Source organism: Cricetulus griseus, assembly GCF_003668045.3.
Source record: "Cricetulus griseus strain 17A/GY chromosome 1 unlocalized genomic scaffold, alternate assembly CriGri-PICRH-1.0 chr1_0, whole genome shotgun sequence".
Taxonomy (NCBI): Eukaryota; Metazoa; Chordata; class Mammalia; order Rodentia; family Cricetidae; genus Cricetulus; species Cricetulus griseus.
Window position 1 is genome coordinate 213499123 of NW_023276806.1, and position 25909 is coordinate 213525031.

General features: G+C 36.8%; 1 protein-coding gene across 4 annotated transcripts in view; it reads left to right on the plus strand.

Annotated features, from left to right (window-relative positions):
- Positions 1–25909, plus strand: part of Thsd7a (thrombospondin type 1 domain containing 7A) — a 402619-nt gene that overhangs the window by 250231 nt on the left and 126479 nt on the right. For all 4 annotated transcript variants that reach the window (XM_035450549.1, XM_027389923.2, XM_035450550.1 and 1 more), the window contains 2 exons: positions 12213–12368; positions 13957–14169. In XM_035450549.1, the coding sequence (XP_035306440.1) occupies positions 12213–12368; positions 13957–14169 (369 nt within the window). The remainder of the gene's footprint in view (positions 1–12212; positions 12369–13956; positions 14170–25909) is intronic.

Consider the following 25909-nt stretch of genomic DNA (forward strand, 5'->3'; position numbering starts at 1 on the left):
AGTATATTAGATATAAATGTTTTCAGACTACTTGTTTCATAGAAAGCGTTTCTTTCTCTGTCACCTATGGCAGATAATTTTGCTAGATTAGCAGTTGTGCTCTTTAGAACTAAGAATTCACTGCTCCAGGCTCTTATGGTTTTCAAAGCTTGCATTGAGAAATCAACTGTTAATTTAATGTAATTTCCTTTATATGGACTTATAATTTGTGTTTCTTTTGTAGCTTTCAATCTGTTTATTATGTATACCTTGAGTTTTAACTCTGATGTGATGTGAAAATTTTCTTCTTTTTTTTTGGTTTTTTGTAATATTTTAAAAAAAGTTTTAAGAGTTCAAATTCGGAACAAGCTTGATTCACATGTCAATCCCTTCTCCCTGTCCCTCCCCTGCCCCCCAGCCCTTCTCCCCAGCCGCTCACCTGCCCTCCCACCCCATCCATGCTCCACTCCCCAGGCAGGGTAGGGCGCTCCACTGGGGCTCCCCAAAGTCCACCACATCATCCTGGGCCGGGCCTAGGCCCTCCCCCATGTGTCCAGGCCAAGAGTGCATCCCTTCACGTGGGATGGACTCTCAAAGTTCCCTCTTACACGAGGGAAAAATACTAATCCACTACCAGGAGCCCCCTAGTGTGCAGAGGCCTCCTAATTGGCATCCATGTTCGGGGCTCTGGATCAGTCCTTTGATGGCCTCCCAGAAAGCAATCTGGGGGTTCATGTGCTCCCCCTTGTTCAGGCCAGCTCTTTCTGTGGGTTTCACCAGCCTGGAACCGAGCCCTTTGATCTTCATTCCTCCTCTCTGCAACAAGGTTCTAGAGTTCAGTTCAGTGTATATCTGTGGGTGTCTGCCTCTGCTTCCATCAGCCACTAGCTGAGGGCTCTAGGATGGCATAAAAAATAGTCATCAATCTCATTATAGGGGAAGGGCATCCTCTCTACCATTGCCTAGATTGTCAGTTCATGTCATCCTTGTAGATCACTGGAAATCTCCCTAGTGCCAGATCTCTCCTCGGACCTATAATGGCTCCCATCGACATGGTATCTCTCATCCTGCTTTCCTCTATTCTTCCCCCAACTCAACATTTCTGCTCCTCCATTTCCTTCTCTCCCCTCTTCTTCTTCTTCTCCTCTCATTCTGGCAGCTCCCTCTCCCCTACCCTCATGCTCCCAATAAGCTCAGGAGTTCCTGCCCCTTCCCAATCTCTGGGGTCCATGTGTTTTTCCTTTAGAGTCCTTCTTGTTTCCTAGTTTCTTTGGTGAAGAGGATTATAGGCTGGTAATTGTTTGCTCTCTATATAAAATTCATATATGAGTGAATACATACCATGTTTGTCTTTTTGTGACTGGGTTACCTCACTCAGGATGGTTTCTTCTAGTTCCATCCATTTGCCTGTGAATTTCAAGATTCCATTGTTTTTTTCTTCTGAGTAGTACTCCATTGTATAAATGTACCACATTTTCTCTATCTAATATTCAGTTGAGGACATCTAGGTTGCTTCCAGGTTCTGGCTATTACAAACAATGCTGCTATGAATATGGTTGAACACATGTCCTTGTTGTATGAACATGCATTTGGGTATAGGCCCAAAAGAGGAATTGCTGGATCTTGAGATAGACTGATTCCCATTTTTCTGAACAACTGTCATACTGATTTCCAAAGCGGTTGTACAAGTTTGCCCTCCCACCAACAATGGAGGAGTGTTCCTTTTTCTCCACATCCTCTCCAGCATAGATTGTCATTGGTATTTTTGATTTTAGCCATTCTGGCCTGTGTATGATGGTACCTTTTTTTAATTTTTTTATTAGTTCAAATTAGGAACAAGCTTGTTTCACATGTCAATCCCTTCTCCCTCTCCCTCCACTCACTCCCATCACTCCTCCCCCACCCCTGACCTACCCCCCACCCCATTCACCCTCCACTTCACAGGTATGGTAGGGCCCTAAGGAGGGGTTGTTTTGAGTTGCATTTCTCTGGTGGCCAAGGATTTTGAGCACTTTCTTAAATGTCTTTCAGCCATTTCAGATTCCTCTGTTGAGAATTCTCTATTAATTCTGCACCCCACTTTTTAATTTCATTGTTTGGTGTTTTTTTGGCTGGCTTCTTGAGTTAATTCTATGTTTTGGAAATCAGCCCTCTGTCAGATGTGGGGTTGGTGAAGATCTTTTCCCATTCTGTGTGATGTCGACTGACTGTTGTCTTACTGACTGTGTCCTTTGCCTTACAGAAGCTTCTCAGTTTCAGGAGGTCCCATTTATTAATTGCAGATCTCAATGTCTGTGCTACTGGTGCAATGTTCAGGAAGCAGTCTCCTGTGCCAATTCGTTCAAGGGTAACTCCCACTTTCTCTTCTAGAAGATTCAGTGTGGCTGGATTTATGTTGAGATCTTTGATCCATTTGCACTTAAGTTTTGTGCATGGTGACAGATATGGATCTATCTGCAATCTTCTGCATGTCCGAATCCAGTTGTGCCAGCACCATTTGTTGAAGATACTATCTTTTTTCTATTGTTTAGATTTAGCATCTTGTCAAAAATAAGGTGTCCGTAGGTGCGTGGGTTAATATAAGGGTTTTCAGTTCAATTCCATTGGTCTATCTGTCTATTTTTGTGCCAATACCAAGCTGTTTTCAGAACTATGGCTCTATAATAGAGCTTGAAGATAGGGATGGTAATGCCTCCAGAAGATCCTTTATTGTACAGAGTTGTTTTGGCTATTCTGGGTTTTTTGTTTTTCCATATAAAGTTGAGTTTGTTCTTTCAAGGTCTGTGAAGAACTGTATTGGGATTTTGATGAGGATTGCGTTGACTCTGTAGATTACTTTTGGCAAGATTGCCATTTTTACTATGTTGATTCTACCTATCCAAGAGCATGGGAGATCTTTCGATGTTCTGGCATCTTTTTTAATTTCTTTCTTTAAAGACTCAAAGTTCTTATTGTAACAGATCTTTCACTTATTTTGTTAGTGTTACCCCAAGATATTTTATGTTGCTTGTGGATATTGTGAAGGGTGATGTTTATTTCTTTCTCATTGGATTTATCATCTGTATATATAGTAGGGCTACTGATTTTTTTGAGTTAATTTTGTATCCTGCTACTCTGCTGGTGTTTATCAGCTGTAGGAGTTCCCTGGTAGAGTTTTTTGGGTCACTAATGTAGACTACTATATCACCTGCAAAGGGTGAAAATTTGACTTCTTCCTTTCCAATTTGTATCTCTTTGATCTCAGTTTCTTGTCTTATTGCTCTAGCTAGAACTTCAAGTACAATATTGAAGAGATATGGAGAGTGGACAGCCTTGTCTTGTTCCCAATTTTAGAGGAATCAATTAGTTTCTCTCCATTTAGATTGATGTTGGCTCTTGGTTTGGTGTATATTGCTTTTATCAAGTTTGGATATGTTCCTTTTATTCCTGTTCTCTCCAAGATTTTTATCATGAAGGGATGTTGGATTTTGTCAAATGCTTTTTCAGCATCCAGTGAGATGATCATGTGGTTTTTCTTTTTCAGTTTGTTTATATGGTGGATTACATTGATGGATTTTCCTATGTTGAACCATCCTTGCATCCCTGGGATGAAGCCTACTTGATTATAGTGGATGATTTTCTGATGTGTTCTTGGATTTGATTCACCAATATTTTGTTGAGTATTTTTGCATCAATGTTCATGAGGGATATTGTTCTGTAGTTCTCTTTTTTAGTTGTATTTTTTGGTGGCTTGAGCATAAAAGTGAGTGTAGCCTTGTAAAAAGTGTTTGGCAATGTCCCTTCTGCTTGTATTGTGAGGAACAGTTTGAGGAGTACTGGTATCAGCTCTTGTTTGAATTTCTGGTAGAATTCTGCAGTGAAGCCATCTGGCCTTGAGCTTTTTTTGGTTGGGAGGCTTTTGATGACTGCTTCTATTTCATAAGGGATTATAGGTCGATTTATACTGTTTATCTGATCTTGATTTAATTTTGGTAAGTGATATTTATCCAGAAAGCTGTCCATTTCCTTTAGATTTTCCAATTTTGTGGAGTACAGGTTTTCAAAGTATGACCTGAAGATTCTCTGGATTTCCTCAGTGTCCATTGTTATATGCCCGTTTTCATTTCTGATTTGGTTAATTAGCATGTTCTCTCTCTGCCTTTTGGTTAGTTTGGCTAGAGGTTTGTCTATCTTATTGATCTTCTCAAAGAACCAACTCTTTGTTTCATTGATTCTTTGTACTATTTTCCTAGTTTCTACTTTGTTGATTTCGCCTCTCAGGTTGATTATTTTCTGGCATCTACTCCTCCTTGGTGTGTTTGCTTCTTTTTGCTCTAAAGCTTTCAGTTGTTCTGTCAATTCTCTAATGTGACTTTCCTCCAGTTTCTCATGTGGGCACTTAGTGCTATGAACTTCCCTCTTAGTGCTGCTTTCAGAATGTCCCATAAGTTTGGGTATGTTGTGTCTACATTCTCATTAAATTCCTGGAAGTCTTTAATTTCTTTTTTATTTCTTCCTCAACCCAGGAATGGTGCAATTGGATGTTATTCAATTTCCACAAATATGTAGGTTTTCTGCAATTTGTATTGCTATTCAATTCTAACTTTAAAGCATGGTGATCTGATAAGATACAGGGGGTTATTTCAATTGTTTTGTAACTGTGGAGGTTTGCTTTGTTGCCAATTATGTAGTCAACTTTAGAGGAGGTCCCATGTGGCACTGAAAAGAGGATATATTCTTTTGTGTTTGGATGGAATATTCTATAGATATCTGTTAAACCAAGTTGGGTCATAATTTCTGTTAGATCCTTTGTATCTTTGTTAAGTTTCTGTCTGTTGCTCCTGTCTAGTGGTGAAAGCTAGGTGTTGGAGTCTCCTACTATAAGTGTGTGTGGTTTGAGTTTTAGTAATGTTTCTTTTATGAATGTGGGTACCTTCATATTTGGGGCATAGATGTTTAGGAGTGAGACTTCATCTTGATGGACTTTTCCTGTGATGACTGTGAAATGCCCTTCTTTATCTCTTTTGAAGATTTTACTATGAACTCTAATTTGTTAGATATTAGGATTGCTACACCAGCTTGTCTCCATTTGATTGGAAAATCTTTTTCCAACCATTTACTCTGAGGTAACTCCTGTCTTTGAAGTTGAGGTGTGTTTCTTGTATACAGCAGAAGGATGGATTCTGTCCCCATATCCATTCTGTTAGCCTGTATCTTTTTATGGGTGGGTTAAGACTATTGACATTTAGGGATATTAATGTCCATTGATTGTTGGTTCTTGTTTGTTTCAGATTTATTGTTGGTTGGTGTCATTGTGTGTGGATTAACCCTCCTGTTTCTTTTCCTGTTTGGTAAAGTTGGATTATCTATTACCTATGTTTTTGTGAGTGTAGTTGTCTTCATTGGGTTGGAGTTTTTCTTCTAGATCTTTCTGTAGTGCTGGATTTGTGGATATGTATTGTTTAAAACTGTTTTTGTCATGGAATATCTTGTTTTCTCCATCTATAGTGATTGAAAGTTTTGCCTGGTACAGTATCTGGGTTGGCATCTATGCTCCCTTAGTGTTTGTTGGATATCTATCCAGGACCTTCTGGCTTTCAGGGTTTCCATTGAGAAGTCAGGTGTGATTCAGATAGGTCTGCCTTTATATGTTACTTGGTCATTTTTCTTTGCTGCTCTTAATATTTCCTCTTTATTCTGTAGGTTTGGTGTTTTGATTATTATGTGTCAAGGGGACTTCTTTTGTGTTCCAGTCTGTTTGGTGTTCTGTAAGCTTCTTGTACTTTCATAGGCATATCCTTCTGTAGGTTGGGGAAGTTTTCTTCTATGATTTTGTTGAATATGTTTTCTGTACCTTTGAGCAGTATTTCTTTACTTTCTTCTATACCTATTATTCTTAAGTTTAGCCTTTTCACAGTGTCCCATATTTCCTGGATATTTTGTGTTAGGGATTTATTGAACTTGAGATTTTCTTTGGTTGATGAATGTATATCATCTAGCGAGTCTTCAACAACTGAGATTCTCTCTTCCATCTCTTGAGTTCTATTGGTTATACTCACATCTTTAGTTCCTGATCATTTATCCAGCCTTTCTATCTCCAGCATCTCCTCATTCTGTGTTTTCTTTATTGTGTCTATTTTAGCTTTCATGTCTTGAACTGTTTCGAGTGCTTCCTTCATTTGTTTGGTTGTTTTTTTCTTGGCTTTCTTTTGATTCTTTAAGAGATTTGTTTATATCTTGAATTTTTTGTTTTGTTTTTTCCTCCATTTAATGTAATTTTTGCTTTCTTTTTCTTCTATTTCTTTGGGAATTTTCTTGTTTCCTCTTTAAAGGTCTTTGTCATCTTCCCTAGATAATTTTTGAGGTCCATCTCTTCTTCACCCTCTGTGTTGGGCTTTTCAGATCTTGCTGGTGTGGAGTCCCTACATTTTTGTGGTGTCATATTGGTCTTTCTGATGTTGAGTGTGCTCTTATTCTGTCTTCTTCCAGTGGGAACAGGTGGGGTCTCTCTATCTCCTCTTGTCACCTGGTGGTGTGTGGGCCAAGACTTCAATGTCTGCAGCTCTGGATGGTTTACCTCTCCTGGAAGTCTCCTCACTCATTGGGGGAAGACCAGCAGTTGAGGCATAAGGAAGAGTGAGGTGTTTCCAGACTCAGGGAGCTCCTCCCTGGCTGGGAAGTTCCACAACAAGCAGGTGCAGGCTCAGAGTGATCCGGGGTGAATGGGACTTTGGGCATGAGTAGGACAAGAGTAGAAGGTACACTCACCTCGGTAGGTCAGGCGTGCAGAGGGGGAAGAAAGCGAAAATTTTCTATTCTGGTATTGTACATTTGGTGTTGCGTGTGCTTCTTATGTCTCTATAGGTGTATGGTTTCTTAAATTAAGTAAGTCTTCTATAATTTTGTTGATGATATGGTAGATGCGATTGATCTAGGATTTTTATTTATTTATTCCTAAAAGTAAAAGGTTTGGTCTTTCCTTTTTTTCCTTTCCAGCATACTTTTTAAGTTTAGGTAGTATTTTTTAAAATATGTTTTTAATTGAAAAAAATCACACGTTTCCTGTCTATTTGTTCCTTCCAGCTCTTCCAAGATAAGCTCCCTCAAATCTCTTCTATGTCCCCCACTTTCATTGATACACTTTATCTTTAATTACTATTACTACAAATATAGGTACATGAATGCACAAATAAATATATATGTATATTTACATATATATAGTATACATGTGTATGTTTGTATTGCATGTACCATTCTGAGTCCATTTTTGTTGGTGGCATGCATACACTTTCAGGGATGACCACTCTGCACTGGACTGCCATTAAAGGAGCTCATCCTTGAGTGAGGCTAATGATCCTCCAACTAGTTGCCTATAGTTCTGTGTCTATGGATGGGATCCCACAAAACTTCCCCCTTCCATTGATATTAGCCTTGTCCAGACCCTGTTAATATAGCTGTTTCTAGAAAAGACTGATTACTAGCAGAAGTCCCTGTGTTTGGGTTCTGAAAATCTTTCTATCACCTCTTCTCTGATGTTCTCTGAGCCATAGATGCAGCAACTATGATAGAAATATATCTATCAGGACTGGGCTCCCCACTATTTATGCTAATATTCATTTTCTGTAAGTGAAGCTTCTTTAATGAGAGACAGTAGCTACACTTATCATTGGGTATGAGAATATGATTGCAGATGTAGTAAGAAATTATACTAGCCTAGAAAATTGTTAGTAGTAGATTCTTTTCTAAGATCCATGCCATCTCTAATTCTCGGAAGATGATTAGGTTTCCAGTACCAGATATTGTTTTTCTTCTGTTTAGTGAGCCTTGAGTGAAAGTGCAATAGTTTAGCACCTTTATGTCAGTAGTAACCAACAGCTAACTGAACAAAGGCAGGTTTCTGTTTTTTAATTTTTTTCATATTCTTGTTTGTTTGGTCTAGTTCCTGTACTTTATCTTAGAGTTGTAATATTTTATCTTCTCTTTGATTCATTTTGCTTGTGAGACTTTCTGTCGAGTTTTCTAGTTCAGCTATTGAATATTTCATTTCCATTTTCATTTCAACTTGAGTTGACTTCAGTGTTTCTAGATATTTATTAAATTCTATCTCAAATGCTGGATTGCCTTCATCATTTCCATAAACCTTATGTTTATGTTTTGCAGGGGCATCAACTGAGCATTTAACTCACTGAGCTATTTGTACCTTCTTTAAACTTGAATTCTTTGTTTTTTATTGTTCTTTTAAATTTGTGTCCTGGGTTTCATATAGGAATTATCATAGACAGACATTTCTTTAAGACTAATAGATTTGTGGGAGGAAATACTTCATTGATCTTTTGCACTGTTTATAGTTTTGTGATGAAATCTGTGCATGTGGACTTATTTGTGTTGTGTCTAATGGAGCAGAGCACAGGATTTGTGTGGGTCAGGTTGGGCCTGAAGGTGAGATATGGCTTAGGTAAAGTGAAGTCAGTCAGTTTCAAAGGGCTGAGATGGCACACAGGATGTGTGTCATGGTCCATGCCTGGAGTTTGGCAATAGATCTGGATGTCAGGGAGTGTCCATGGGAGGGGGGATTGGGCAAGTTTATTTCCTGTCAGAAGATGTACAGGACCTGATTTAGTGGAAAGATTGCATGTAGTACACAAGGTTCCTATAGGTTGTGGGAATATGTGTTCTAGCAAAATCCTGAAAATGGAGTGTAAGCAAAGTTGTCCAGACTAGGCCCAGCCAATGCATATGAGGGACACTGGATTTACCTTGGGGATTGTGGAAGGTGAGTAGAGGGGAGAATCAGGTCAAGTCACTTATCTAGATGCTGGCACAAGATATGCAGAACCTGGATTGAAGAGGTTAGATGTGGCAGAGTAGGGGTTTGTAAGTTGGGAGTGGGTTGTAGGGTCATGACCAGATCTTGAAAATGGGAGCAGTGCAAAATAGGTTGCCACACAAGGCCAGAGCACTGGATATAGAGCCCAAGTTAGGTGCTTGGTGCAACGATACTCTTCAAACTCACATTTACCTGCAACATCTAATGTCAATATTCTGATAGTGGTATTGTGTAATGGTTTTGACACACTTACCATGGTAAAGTGGGTATAATGAGTACAGGGCATAAATATCTGAAAATAAAATATTTAATTTGAAAATTATATGTTGACTGTTGAATGGAAATGCAAGTCTTACATTTGTTTCTTGTAATGTCATGTTTCCACTTAAAGTGCTCTGAACACAAAACCCAAAAAATATTTCAGACCTACAAATGTGAATTAGTCTCACTGTGTGCTGGGTCTTATTTGTTTGTTTTGGTATCCCCAAGAAATTCAGAAACTGTAGCCTCTTGAAGCATGAAATGTACATTTAATCATGTTTAAATCATATGACAAAACAAAATGTCTTAAGAAATAAGCAATAATACTAAAAATATATTAGATACATTTTGTCTGCATCATGATACAGGCGTTTCTAAGGAGTAAAATTACACAAGAATGAAAATTAGCAAGTATAGAATTCATACCTCAGTATTTGAAAAAATGAAGCCAGCATAAAATGCCATGTCACCTGTATGAATCGCTGGACAACTGCAGTGATGAAAGTAACAATGTTTAGAAACTCAAGTAATGTTGGGGATTTATGTTAATCAACACATAGTATGTTTATAAGAAGACAGACTCCAAAAGGACTATAAATATAAACAATCATGTTCTTTCTATTTCTTTGATTAATGAAAGGGTCTTAATATATAAAATGATATCTATTACATAGAAGTCAGTTAGAAGACATATTATCTCATGGCTGACTTGGTTGACTTAGCAGCAGAGCAAGACTCAGGAGTATTTCACATTAGCAGACTGTCTTAAGCCCTTATTTATCACATCCTCTTCTAAAAGCCCAGAATTTTTTTGAGCAATTTTTAATCAATTTGGAATAAATCAAAACTAAAATTAAACTTGTAACAAAAAGAAAAAGAAGGTGACACACATTATTTCAACTTAGTAATGTGGGGTGGAAAGATTGCAAGAGCCAGAAAAACAGGGAATTTGTAAGAATGTATCTCCTGGGAACATCGGAAGCTATACACATAAAACCTCACCAACACATTTGCCTAAACGTGAGCTGAACAAGGATGATACTAATAGACATTCTAACATGGATGGAGAAAGCTCAGAAGGCCTAAATTCTAGACAGAGAACTACAGGTCATTAAGGAATGTTGAATCTGAAGACATAGTCACACCAGAAAAGATCACACCAACTGGTTATTCAATGCCTAATGATCAGCCCTGAAAACATATGTATGTGACATTATATAGATTGACAAGGTTGTATTTATATACTTAGGAATATATACATATGTATATTATATAATGAAAAATGAGGACGTGAATTTGAAAACAACAAAGTGGGGCTTATAGAACAGGTAAGAGGGAAGAAAAGAAATGGGGAAATGATACAAATATATTAGAATGTCAAAATGATAGAAGCTGTTCTGGTCTTTGTAAAGCAAAATCGCTAAAGTTTTTCAGTATAAAAGACTGAAAATGAAACTTTACATTTGTTTTAATTTGCAGTGAATTAAACTTCATATTATACATTTGTATGTCTATTAGGGTTTTAAATAAGATTTTACTTTTTGGAAATTAAGCATCATTATGTCTAGAGTTTCTTCTAGAGTTTTTACTTTCAGAGAAATGAAGCATTTATTTCTGTATTTTCTGTCATTGATATTTGGAGTACATTCCCTGTTAAAAAGAAATAAAATCCATCATCCTTGGCTCTGGCTGGTATAAGACGCTCTTACAACATGCCTAAACTTGAGTGAGAATCATTGCTTTTCTTCAGTCTAATGAAAGCGTAGGTGCCCAGTCAATTATTTCCCACTATGGTGTGTGTAAGGAATGAAAGGATAAGCACTAATTGGAGGAAAAAAAAAAAACAAAACCTGGAGTATTTTTCTAAATATCAGGTGTAACCATGAAAGGGTTCAAAAACATGTCTTCTAGGAACCATTTCTTTTAGAAGTGTTTAGGTGTGTGGAAACTTCATGAATACACAGTACTTAAGCCTGTCTAAGAGTTTTAACAACATATGTACATTTTCAGTACTTGATTTAAAATTTAGATATGTAGCTTAAATTATTTTAGTTCCTTATGAGTGTCTAGATGCAATGTTACACAGTTGGAAAGTATTCTCCCACAAGAATGAAAAATAGCCAGCACCACATATTTAAGTCCTTTATTCTACAAGTCTGGGCTGTCCAAATTCTCAGAGTAAAACTGTCTTTTCTAAAAGAAGATATAGACAAAACATTTTTGAAGCAAAAGTAATTATAGCCATTAATGATAAGCAATAGGTGATAGAGGAATAAGTGATAGATAATAAACACAGAGATAAATTTCTTATTCTGTCCATAGAACTATATATATATTTTCTTGGCTCATTCATCTCAACCAGTCAGTATAGCCAATTATATATCTATGAATAGATATTTATATAACTATGAATGTATATATACATATATATAATCTTTACATTAACTGTTCAATATATCTATGCATAAAGAAAAGTAATCAGCAGTCATCAAACATAGAGGGGAAGAAAACAAAGAGCAAGCAAGACTTAATTATACTTTGACCAACTTATAAGGAAGCATAAGTTAAGTTGGGCTCCTTAGCAGCCTTTAGATTTTCAGATGAGACAGACAGAATTTCTGGGAATCATTGGATCAGCTTGAACCTAGAAGTCAAAGGTAACACTATTGGATCTTCTTTTCCCCTACATCTACTTGGCACCACTCCAAACAGTAAGTCAAAGTGGACAGTTTATTCTACCAGAAGCCAAATCATGGATTTGCATTCTTGTTTAGTGAGGCTATGTACCCCATCCTACCATGCCCAGTCCTCTAAAGCACCACTCTGCTTAGAATCCAACTGTAGAAGTTCAGGACTCATCTGAAGGACTATTTTGACTATTAGGAGAGTTGCATTTGTTTTACTAACTGCAAGACCCAACAGTTACAAGCCAAGCAACTTGTCAGAGTCCCAGTTCAGCTCTATTTGATGAATGCACTTCTCTTTTTCTCATTTACCCTCTTAGTTCCCCTTCTATTCTCAGCACATAGCAGAGAAATCTTGGGATAGTATCTTAATGACACATCTTCAAATTTAATCCTCTGCACACACATACAAATTCTAGTTTGGACCATAACATCTGTTTTTGTCTAAATTTTAAGAGATGTCTATATTTTTATCCAAACAGCCTCGAAACCAGTGGACTCAAAATTGTGCAGTGTCCCTGTTCCTAACACCACACAGCTGTGCCACATTCCTTGTCCAGTTGAATGTGAAGTTTCACCTTGGTCTGCCTGGGGACCTTGTACTTATGAAAACTGTAATGACCAACAAGGGAGAAAAGGTATGTAATGGTGACATGTCCTGTTCAAAACATCCACGAATTGAGTAAAATTGGGAGGTATACTTTATATGATGCTTTGTTTTCCTCGTCTGGCTTGATGTTTTGTAGATCTTGTGTATTCTGTCAAAACTGCCATCAGTTCATCTGAACAACTGTCATTTGTGTTTCCTTATAGTCATTCACTACCTCCAGCCCTTCTATTACAATGATCCATGAGCTGGGTATGTGGCTCAGATAACTTATTTAGGACTGAGTATTCTACAGTCTCTTATTCTTTGTCCTTTGACCAGTTGTGAGACTCTGTATTAATCACTATCCACTGCAGAAGCTTCTATGGTGACAGTTTAGAGATTTGTCATTCTCTGGGTCCAATGATAAGTCACTAGGAGTTGTTTCAAAATACTATGTCCATTTAGCAGAACAATAGTTTCAGGTTCTTCCCTAGGGCCTATCCTACATAGCTCCACATTCTTGGTAACTTGCCAGATTCGGGTTTCATCTTGTAAAGTGGCCTGACATCCAATCAAAAAGTGGTTTGACACTCTCATAATATTTATACCACTATTAAACCAGTGGACATGACATGTTAGGCCAGTCATTATTGTAGATTTAAGAGTTCAAAGCTGGGTTAAGATAGATAATTACTATTTCTCTTTGGGTTATGTGTGCAGCACCATCTAGCACTATAAAAGTTTGAGCAGGTCTAAAGCTTCCAGGCTGATACAAGCTTAGAGCTTAGTTTCTCCTGGTCTATGACTCACTTATGTAGTGTATTACCATCAATCTCTGCATGATAGCCAAGAGCACTAGCAATAAACTATGGTGTTTGGAAATCTATGGGACCCAGTGGCCAACAACCTCAAAAGAGAAAACCCATTCCTGTGATTGGGCATTTTGTGCTAGCGTATGGTACCTAGGTAGAATATCCCTCCATTCTTGGATCACTTCATTAAAGTCTTTTATGTATGTGTATACATATATATTTGGAGAGTTCTCCACTACTCTGTTTCCATATGACTTTTTCAAAAGGTCTTATGTTAGTTAATCTATTCCTCCTCTATCCTACTCTCCCATCCCATCAGAATGTTTAAATCTTCATTTGAAATGAGGTAACACAGAGCCAGAAAGACAAATGCGACATGCTTTCTCTCATTTGTGATGTTAGCTTGGAATCTTTAAATATGGATATTTACTTCAGAATAACATAGAGAATGAACAGTTAGTAGGGTACCTTAGGCAGCAGAAGGAGGTTTTAAAGGGTGGGAGAGAAAGAATGCAGTGGTATAAAGGGGCAGAGGAGAATAATTGAACCATAAACTACTTGATTCTTCTTGCTCCTTCCTTCCCTTCTTTCTCCCTCCCTCCCTCTCTCCTCCCCTTCACCCCTGCCTTGCTTCCTTTTTTCCTTCTACCAATAAATGCTGGTGGTCTCACATTATGCTTCAATTTGGTAATGTAGACACTGGTTATTCATTCATGACTCTTTCCTTCTACCCTCATCCACATTCACTCTGGGGTTAAATCCCCTTTCTGAAATATTACAACTCTGGCACAAACAAAACATTTCTTTCCTTCCCCAATGACTCAGGATTCAAGCTAAGGAAGCGGCGCATTACTAATGAGCCTACTGGAGGTTCTGGGGCAACTGGAAACTGTCCTCACTTACTGGAAGCCATTCCCTGTGAAGAGCCATCCTGCTATGACTGGAAAGCAGTGAGACTCGGAGACTGTGAACCAGATAATGGAAAAGCCTGTGGGCCTGGCACTCAAGTGCAAGAGGTTGTGTGCATCAACAGTGATGGTAAGATGCATGCTTTGTCACAGTTCCTTAAAAAATACTCAGCTTGCAGAACGTGGTTTTACCTTATATTAAAATCAGATCTCTCTCTCTCTCTCTCTCTCTCTCTCTCTCTCTCTCTCTCTCTCTCTCTCTCTCTTTCTCTTCCTCTCTCCCTCCCTCCTTCTATCTCTTCTTTCCTCTATCTCATTGTTGCTGAGTACAGATATTCCATTAACTATCCAGAGTATCGATTTTATTTTGCATCTTTATTAATAATATTTTGATAGCTGTATATTTGTTATATATAGTTCTGTTTCATAAGGACATTTTCTGTGCATTTACCCCACTAGCAACCCTCCTCCCCCTCTTTCCTCCTTCCTCCTGCTAGTCTCCTTTGCGCACTTACATTGTTTTCTGTTCTCATGTCGAATACACATATGAGACTTTATTCCTCTATATAAATATTCAGAATCCACAAATGAGACAAAACTTGTGATACTTGTCTCTCTACGCATGTCATAATTCACATAACACAATTATCTTCAGTTGTATACATTTTCATGCAAACAGTATAATTCTGTTATTCTTTATGAATGAAATATTTCATTTTGTATCTACCACATCTTCTCTATCCATTCCACTAACAATGGACACAGTATTTTTAACTTTGAAATTAGAACAGATGAGGTGGGATAAGATAATTCAGCATCAACAGAAGAATGTTTTGAAGAACAAATTTATTTATTATTTGAAGAACAAGTTTATTTCCTTGTTAAAATAACAAGGAAAGGCAAAATTTTCTAAGTAATATTGTTCCATTTGCTTGGTTATTAAATGTAAATAATAAACAAAAGAATCATTGACATGACTCTAGAAGTCCTTAATTCCCACTTAACCTGTCTAAATGATATAATTTAGTTTCTGAGCCCACATACCACAAGGCCTGTCACAGCACAATGTGTCTAAATCAGTGTCTCCCCCCTTCCATGGAAGTAGCTCAGACAGTGGAAGGTTGCTGTCCACAAAATTCTTTTCATCAACAAGAGTATGATTTTGGATTCTACAATTAGTTTGTACTTAGTAAAATATTATGTACTGATGTGGTATCTGACATAACACATTTACATTCTTCTTATGAATGATGCCCCTTTTGGGAAGAAAACTCCCAGCACATACTCAGCAATTCTTGAGCCACACTTTTGAATCATAGGGCTCTTAGAGTTTTAAGCCCTCTGAATGGACGATCTCTAAGGGTCCTGCTCACTCTCAAATCCTATGACTCTGCATCTCAGTGAAGTGTGAGCATTGAACCCCAGAGTCCCATGGTCTGACAGTCTATGCTGTCTGCAGCATAAGCAGAAGTATCGTGGTGCCCCCTGTGGAGCACTGAAACATCTGGTAGGTATCATAATTCCTTCTATCCTGTTTTCTTCCAGCAAGCAAAATAGTTTCCTCCTGTGACTCAGACACTGCTCAGTAGTAGGGAGAATTCTCTCTGAGGTGGGAAACAGACATTGCTATCACTGAGAAATTAGCCCTTCACCTTTTAAGCATAATTTGTTATCCTACTCAGGGTCTGCAGTAGCTACACATGGCAACACTGGGTAGAATCTGAGCTGGTGCTTGAAACTGAACCATGGGGAAGATTATTGCTGCAGACCTTTCATGATTAATTTATGTCCTCTGCTTTGTTTTATGAAGTACAATAAGGAATGATACATCCAGACTTTAGCTTTCCTTTTCTACTTAAAATAGAAAGAAAAGGAGATAAAGATTGGCATTCTAAGCCTGGAAAGCAAAACAAAAGAAAGAAACTATCTTTGCTTCTCTTTGAGCATGACTGAGAACTCACACTTCCAACCCTAATTTGAATTAAGTGTACTCTATAATCTCAGTTGCTGAAAATCAGCCAGTGATATTTAACTTTTTTAATATACTGTTTCCTAACTTCTTTTCTCAGTTCAAATAACTTTTCTCCATCTTCTGAAATCCTAGGAAGGTCTTCAAGTCCCAAGTATTGCAAAATGAGTATTTTAAGGAAGCAAAAAGCTCCAATAGACATGAACTAATCATCAAATTTCTGCCTCTATGTTAGCCAACAATAAAATGATCAAACCTATTTTATTTGATGTAAATATCTTAATAAATATCATGAAAATTGAAAATAGTTTATATAGGGGAAGGGCTGCCTATTTAAATAATATCGGTGGTTAACCTTAATTTTGTCAACTGAAAACTATTAGTAACACAAGTAATCATATCTTTTCCTTTTTGTGGAATATTTTTAAAAAGTAGAGATATGTTAGATAAGTCCAATTGTATTATAAAATACTATTTGTGATAACCAAAACACAGGTTGCTATCTCATAATACATGTGGGTTACTTTCCCTGTGTCTACATCACTGAAAGAGAAATGAATGAAATCAGCTAAGAGGTGTGCATACATTGTCCAATTGCTACTTTGTTGCTTTACTAGGACATCTCTTCCATCAGTACAGTGACCTTGTACATAATAGCCAATACTGATTTATCAAAGGTGTAACTTAGGCATAGCTACAGAGATGTGGAAAGTCAAACAAATCTTTAGGATGAATCCAAGGGTTTGCTCAAATTTGTACATGACTGATTCATAGCTGTGCTGAAAGTGTGTGAGCAAGACTAGAGACCTGTAAATCCTTCTCCCATATCATCGTGTGGTCACCTGGTAAGTGTTTAGCAGCTGTACCAAATGTTGCTTTGTAATTAAATTGGGCCCAGGGAATTAACATTGATTAGTAGTGCAGACTTTACCCTCAGGCTGGAGCTGCAGCTATAGATTTTGTTTTATAATTAAGTTAACGTTCAACTAGGGACATGAAGAATTAGAGAAAATGAATCCCGAAAATATTAAAAAGAATTTTCTGGTCTCACATTCCTCACAAATTTCACAACTTTGTTAACAACACAAAAACATCTGAAGTCTCTATTTGCTTTGTTCTGAAATATTCTTATGTAGGCTTCCAGAGACCATTAGGGCTTTAGCTGCTGTTCATTTCTCTAAGTGTTTTGTGTGGAACAGGGGTGGGAAAGGAGGCAAGAAGGGCCAAGGCAGTTTTATGCAGACTCTCTCGAAGATGGGGGCAGGTACCAGAAAATTGCACAGGAAAGAGCGTACAAAGATAGTCTGAGAGGAGAAAAACAGCTTATGTGTAGTCAAAACTGAAGATCCTGAATAAAGCTGATGCTGGATCTCTAGCGCAATTAGAGGCCCCACTTCAGGATTAGCAAAAGGCACAATCCTATGGGGTGTCATACCTTTGAGAATATCTGATTCATCCTTAGTTCCCATGGTATATTTGTATTTTACTTAAAGGTATAAACGTTGTGGGCTGAGAGTGTTTTGTTTCCAAATTGGTTCGAAGCAGAACAACGACCACTAAATTGCAAAGGGGTGTGGTGGTCTATTTGTGTCTGTGCTTCAGTTCTTGGGAGGCTGAGAAGAACATGCAGAGTTCAAGCAGGCTTGATTTATATAGCAAGTTCCAAACTAGTCTGAGCTATGAAAAGTGTCTCAAAATAACCAATAAAATAATTAGGAGTTTGGGGGAGCTATAGTATTATAGCTTGAACCTATAAACAAAATATTCTTTATATTTCTCATAAAAAGTGAAAGAAATATAGCATCAGTGTTTTCTTAGAGGAGTCTTTCAGACTGTTGACATTATTCTGCTCCCAAACTCCCCATGGTCTTGCCTAATCTTTCATAAACAGTTAAAAAAAAAACTCATAACAGTTTCAAATGTTGATAGATTTGTTATGTATTTCTTCCTTTACTCTGGTTAGTAAACAATGTTTGATTAATGATACTAACAGGCACAATTCAATGTCATCCCTGATTCATAATTTTTTGAAGACAAAAAGTATATTTGTATGTCTAGGCAGGGGCTCAGTTGCTGAGGTACATCCCAGCCCTATAAAAGATACTGTAATTTAGCCAGTAAGACCTTTTATTCCATGGACATTATAGATGCAGTTGTGAGCACAGAAAGGAATCACTTGTTTGGATTTGGCAGTGTTTGCTTTATCATTCTTGAGTGGAATAGCTATTCCACCCAAAGACAAAGTGCCGTAGACCTCTGACTAGATTTTCCAAATGCAAAAGAAAGTCTACTTTATGTTTTGGATATGAAATGTCACCCAGAGGCTCATGGGCTTGAGTACTTTATCTCTAACTGATGGGCCTGTTTGGGGAGATTGTGGACTGTTTAGGATATGGGGAAAAGTTGGAGGAAGAGGATCACCAGCTTAAGGTTTCTTGTCAGGCCCTGCCTCCTATCCTACCTCGACTTGCTCTCCGTCAAAGATTAAGGTGATGAGGAGTCCAGTGCATGCTCCTGCCACTATACTGTCCCTTTCTCACCATGAGATAAGGAACGGCCTCAAACTCAACCAAACTAAAGCGTTGCCCCAGAAATTACTTCTTAGCAGATGCTTGGCCACTGAATGGAAAAAAAGAAGGAAAATATTGTACAATTTATGAATGAAAGTAATTAAGAATAAAAACAGTGGCTATTTTGACTTATGGTAACATTATGTTGGGATTACCATGAGAGAAACCTCAAAAACAAGAATTCTGCTTGCTTGGAGAACTATTTTAATTTATCATTTAAGTACCAATAGAACTGAATAAAAACACCTATATGAGGTTCTGTTATTTTTGGCAGTGACTTATCATGTAGCTGCTAAGCTTTTCAGAAGTTTTACCACCAATTTCTTCGCTCTGTAACAGCATGTAACAGCACGTATCCCCATCTAAGCAGAAGAAAATAAAGATGCATAATATTTCTTGAGTACTTCCTGCTGGTTCTTCATTGAATAGTATCAAGAGGAATATGGATATATGCCTTTTTCATATCTTAAGGTAAACACAAGAATAAATCTGTAGCTACTGAATATTTTACCTCTAAATAATAGGATCCAAAGTAGATCAGATGAGACAAATTGTTATTCTATTTTATTTTAAGCATCAGAAAACTGTTTTTATTTTTATGCAAATTACAATAATTGACACTGGGTCAATTTATCCACATGGATACTTATTAAAAAATCATTTGTAGGGAATGTAGGATCAGAAGGGACAAGGAATATGGGGTGTAGATCAAGGCTTTCTATGGATAAAAATGCTAGAGCTGTTGGTCAAAACTAAATATATGAACTGACCCAGAAACATTGTGGATTCTTCTGGACTTGTGCATTAATCAAAGATTCAGATTCTGGAGTTTATTTAGAGTACACTCCAAGAAAAAAACAGAACGATAATAAGAATAAATGACTCAAGTAGGAATGGCAACATGTTAGTCAAACATTATTGTTGTGACAAAACACCCAAAGAAAATAATTTAAGAGGAGCATTTATTTTGGTTCACAGCTTCAGAGGCACGAGGTCTTCATGTTAGAGAAGAGCATCTCATATCATGGTGGTCAGGAAACGGAAAGAGAGTGGGTTTTTGTTGTTGTCGTTTTGTTTTGGGTTTTATGTGGTTGACTTTATCTTCTGCTCGGTGGAACCTGATCTTCACATTGAGTCTCATTTGATGAAATGTTAGCATTATAAATTAAGCTTAAAAACTAGGATACTAGAAGGAAAGGAGATAGTTTTTATATTTTTGGCATCAATCACTGGACCACAGCTGCTAACTGGAAGAAATAAGGGGGATCAAATAAGGTTAGTACTATCCTCTCATTCCAAGAGCCTAGTAAATAAAAGCCATCAGCCAAAGGTGAAGAATGAGGCTTTATCAGGAGAACTGGAGATGAATTAAAAAAAAAAAAAAAAAAAAAAACGAAAGAAATTTCCTGAGATCCATGTTGACCATGGGCAGTGTGTTATTAAGGAAGAGTATTCCATGATAAGCAAAAGGGTAGAAATATTATCTAAACTAAAAGAAACAACCGAGGCTAGGAAGAGAGTATCTTCTAGCCTAGATAGGACTGACCATGAGAATATGTTGGTTCTATTTTAGAAGAACACTTTGGTGGTTCATTTTTGTTGACAAATGTGTGGCACTCTACATTCCCTGCATAACAACAGCACCAAAACAAGTCAATGTGTCCTTTAAAATAAAATAGGAGAATTTGTACATTACCTCTGTTAGCATGAAGAGAGATACAAGAAATTTGGAAGTAGTCAAAGAAGATATGAGTTTTGAATCAAATGCATCAATAAAAATTCCAGGAAGGGCTGGGTGTTGGTGGCACATGTCTTTAATACCAGCACCTGGGAGGCAGAGGCAGGTGGATCTCTGTGAGTTCGAGGCCAGCCTGGTCTACAGAGCAAGTGCCAGGATGGGCTCCAAAGCTACCCAGAGAAATCATGTCTCCAAAATCAAAAATAAAAACAAAACAAAAACAAAAAAAATCCTAGGAAGATAGAGAAGAAACATGAGGCAGACCACAGCTAATTATAAGTGTCCTTCGGTATGAAAGAGATGACTGGTTTCTTTAACTTATTACTAATAGCAGCCCTTTTGCTCTCAAAAGTGTCTGTGTTACTGGGTTCCTCTGTGGAATTTAAATAATTCTATTTTATTTTTAGAGGTTAAAAGAACTTAGAAGGCAATATATGTAAAGAGTCAGAGCAGGCATTTAGACAGATTATTATTTTTAAATATCAAAATATTTTAAAGTCTGATTAAAAATCATATTCATAAATATTTTTGTCATTTTCTATCACACAATAGCTTTTTGATTCATATTTTATCAAAATTGTCACCAATGACAAGCAAGAATAGTATGACATAAAAGAATTCAGACTAGTAATTAGCCTAAAATTTATTTAATGTATAATGGAACTTTACCCCAGGAGGATTGACTTATGTAACTTGAGTGAAAGCTCTGAACAGCCAATTTTCTTAAATGTGGGTCATCTTAAACCAGTCCAATGCACTTTCCTATCCAGCTAGCTGATAATAACATTTCACCTGTATGATCATTTACAGGCACTGAAATCTATTTCCTAGCACAAATTATATGGCCATTATATGAAAAAGCTGATCTTGTAAATGCAAGAACCCATTCTATAACCAAATATTCTCTCTATAATTTAAGTAATAAATCTCTTAAGAAGTTCCCTTCCAGTAGAATGTTATGCCTGTTAATGTGTTTCAAATATAATTAGATTGGGTATTGTGTTTAAATCTGAGGTCTCTTGCTTACAATTAGGATCAGCTAACACTATTTGTTGGAGTTTATTTTATATAATTGGGTTGAGATTCTTATTTAATTTGTTGTAAAGATGAAAGTCATTGTATGCTTTTAGAAAATTTAATACAATAGGATATTCTTCAATGTCGCTGCATAGTAACCACAATTTTATATGGAAGTTTTTTAAGTCAAGTATCTAGTATACTGATCTCTGTTTGCTATAATATATTTTGTTATGTTGTTGACAAAAGTTACTTTCCTTTCTGACAAAAAGTGATGAAACTAAGTCAATGATTTTTTAGTTGAAACATTATAGCTAACAAGAGGAATATATTGTGGATTTTTTAAGTAGAGCAAATTAGGCAAAGACTTTCCATGAAATTCATTTAAATATTTGAGTATTTACCACCTATTCATATAAATTCCCCAGTTGACTCTTCACTATCATTCTCAATGTCCAATTTAAGAGAAGACAGACCCCATGTTGCCATTCTGCAGCAATAAGTTAACAACAGAGACAGAACAGTCAGTTTTCTTACATGTGGGTCATCTTAAACCAGAATAGATACAAAGAATAAGTGATGGTCACATTAGGCAAGAGTTTATTGCATAACTAGAGAGATGGTATCTCAGTCATTACATTCTCCATCCTCTCCTTTGCTCCTTGGATTGGTATAAGGATTCTCTGTCATATTTATCTCCTTGTGATTTCACTGACTCAGCTAAAAATAACCACTTACTGTCAAGTTTTCAGAAATCTTCAGAGATCAACTTAACAACCCTGCCCCAAATCATGTGGTCAAAATTACTCTTAAAGCTAACCAGACCAAAAGAATTTTGAAACATCACGCATTTTGATGTAAGGTATTCACTAGAATTGGTAGTCATATTTAATTGACTGCAGCCTACTTTCTCGGTTTCCTACAGACTGTACCCTTTCTCTTCTACTTTCTTAAATGTTAACACTCCACTCCAATTCTCTGCCACTGGGAAGCCACACCCAAGTCCTTCTCCTCCTGGTATTTCAAACCCACTGTCTACCAAATTTAAGTCCATCATCTTTCTTCCAAAGATGATCTCGTCTCTAATTTTAATATCCTAGAACATGTTACCACAACTTAATCCTGTTGATAGAGTGATGATGTAGAGGGACATATATTAGATACAAAGACAAATTCCACATGAGTGTAGCCCACAGTAAAGAGCAAAAAGTACCTTTGATGCAACACCTTGAGATAAATGCTCTGAATATCAGAAAGACAGCCAAGTACTCAGTGTGCTTGCAGGGAAGTTATTTAGTGGGAGACAACTTGCAGGATGGGTTTAAAGAGTTTGCACAGGAAGGGAACATTCCAGGGCTTTCATCATAAGATAGGAATTTCCAGACTTAAACAAGCAACCACTGGCATCTCTTTTGAATAATTATTTACATGGTTTTGTTAAGACTGAAATTTAATGAGCAGAAAGGAAGAAGTGAAGGGGCCATAACATTAGTTCAGGTGAGAAAAGTTAATTTGTCTTGAATGAAAGTTCTGGTAGTACCCTCCAGGATGCTGATCTGAAAGAATTGCTATAATTGGGAAGAACCAAGGAAGATACTGGAGATACTGCTGTTATAGTATCAAGTATTCTTTATGTATCCATTAGGATACTTACCCTGAATCCTCCCTTGCTAGATTACACAATTTGGCTGTTTTACAATCACTTGCTGGCTTCCTGGTGGCTTCTTGGTGAAGTTCAAAGCAATTTTGTAATTACAAAATGCTCTCTGTCATTTCACCCTGCTATTTGTCCTCTGCTTTCCCCCTTTTGTCACCACTGTACCCTTTATAACATTTGGAAAGCAGTCAATCTGAAGCTCCATAGTAGTACTGACAGTCACTGCTGGATAGTGCCTTATTATCTTTACATGCCTATTTCTTAGTACTATCTCCACATAATAGGCTACCAATAAGTCTCTAGTCCATCACTAATTTCTGTCTTTTATCCCTAGACACCACTTTTTTTCAAGAAATGCCATTCAATTTTTTTCTTTACATAATTTTTTGTTATTGCCCTCATTGCAAATTCCAGTTTTGCCTCTCAGATGTTAGATAAAGTTTGGCATTAAATTGCACACCCTACTAACATCCGGACATGCCTTCAAATTCCATTAGTTTTAAGTGTCAGTTCACGGGAGCACATAGATACTACCTTTTCTTGAGGATAAAAAATAAACAGGATGCCATGAAAAAGAATCCCTAGATTTTGAAGAATTTCTTGAACAAAATTTTATCCTTAGATATGATTTTTAGAGAGTCAGTTTTCTGAAACCCAGTGATTATAACACTGAATGTAGGTTCATGTGTGAAGTCTGTTAGTCAGTTTTCTATTACTGCAACAAGGTATGTGATACAAGCAACTTATGTCAGAAGAGTTTATATTGACTCACAATTTTGGAAGTTCTAGTCTATGAAGAGAGGGATCGTTGCTTCTGATGGAGATGCTGAATCACATAGTAAAAATATTACATTCACTTCATGGCCAAGCAACAAAAGGAAGAAAAAGAGGAAAGAATCAAGAATCTCCTATCCCCTTCAAGACATGTGTTTAATGGCCTGAAGACATGACTCCTAACTTAAAAACATCAACAACAACAAAATCTCCTAATAACAGCACCCTAGAGATCATGCCTCATGGGCCTTTAAGAGAGATATTTGATATGTAAATTGTGCCTCACACATGTGCACAAGCATACACACATACAACAGAGAGAGGTTCCAGGAGATGACTTGTGTTAACCAAAGGAACACAAACTGTTAAAAAGTTTAAAAAATTTATGCTAAAATCTGAGCTGTGAGAAAGCATTTAGTAGCTTCCAGAAGACTTAGTAACCTATAAGAATTCAAAAATAAAAAATTTACCTATCATAATTCCCATGCAGAAGTGTGAGATGAGTTTCTGTGAATGACAAGAGTTCATGAAAGAGGCAAATATGTACACCATTCTATTCAAATGAGAAGTGTTTGTAGGATGGTGTGCTCATTATTCAGAAACAGAACTCCAGCCATAGGAGGGTGAAAGGGAAGCTGAAATAAATGGTTTTGATCTTTCTTTAAAAAATAAAATAATAGGAAAAACCACAAACTTTAGAAATGAAAGAAAGTTACCTAGGAATAGTCCCAAGATTTTCAGTGTAGTGAAATTGTTTTTAATTGGCCATGTGGGTGCTGTCATGCTCCAACATCACACATTCACTTTACAAAGAAGGGATCTATAGCCATATGTTTAATAAGAAACATCTTATCATAATTAAAAGAAGAAATGCTTCAAATGGCTATTCAACAAATAAATAAAGACAAAAGTTATATTACCAACTTCCAATTTATTTTGTAACATATCCATGTCATAAAATTGCATTAAGGGAAAAAACATTTTCATGGTGTTGAAAAATGTGTATCTGAGCTCTGTGTGTAAACATCTGGGGCCACCATTTGAGAGTATGCTCTTTACTTTTCTCACTATTGTGACAAAGACCTAATTAAATTAACTTAAGAAGAAAGGGTTTACATGGCTCACTGTGAAAGAATGGATCCAGTCCATCTTGATGGGAAAGGTAAGGCTACATGATCAAAAAACCACTAGACACACTGTGTCCTTAGTCAAGAAGCATAGACTGGACAAGCAGTGATGAGAGGCTAAAAAAGAAGAGGCTAAAAGTGTGTCACACTAGAGAGTGACCCACTTCTAGGAGAAACTAACTGTTAAAGTCATGAATCCATTGGGCAAGTTTCACATTCTAAACATAAATATCAAGAAATCTATCACTTCAAACTATCATTTATCTACCTAAAAAGTTAAAATTATACTATAATCACATCAATTCTGTTATACACAAGTAGTCTGCTGCTTATACTCTCTGTTTCTAAAATTACCCACTATTGATATTGACAATTTGCTGACTGCTCATACATTTTACTTTTAAAAATTATATTTTTAAATTTTCAATTTCAGTTCAAAAAGTTATATTTAGATTTTCCAAGATTTTGTTATACATATTTGTAGTATTTCTTAGCAGTATGGGTTTAAATACAAAATTCGGGCCATACAGGTGAACTGAAAATATGATCTATATGAGCTATTGATTTCAGTTAGGGGAAATGACAAACCAAAGCATGTCTGAGTCATAAAGGAGCCTTACCTTTCTTTTCCAGTATAATATCCTAGTGTTCTAATTTGATAAAAAAAAAAACATTTTAAGTGTATTTGATGATGGATTAAAATGTAGCTTCAATCAATAGAAAGGTGAATATTAAATGTGAAAACATGATAATCTGTATAAAGAATGTGCCTGCCGGTTCTCAGGAAATAGAAGTGTTTATCTCTTGCTAAAATGAAGAAAGGCAGTGCAGTCTCCCTGCTGTTTCCTTTTAAAATTGATCCTGTAATCACTCCGTCAAAGTCAAGAAAGGGAACAAAGAACATTCTTTTTTAGAACTCCTTTTTTTTTATCAAATTGTATTTCCTATTGATTCAAGGTAGGCATTAACCATAGTCTTGAGAATGTGTTGATTTCTTTGCATCTTCACCCTTTATCAC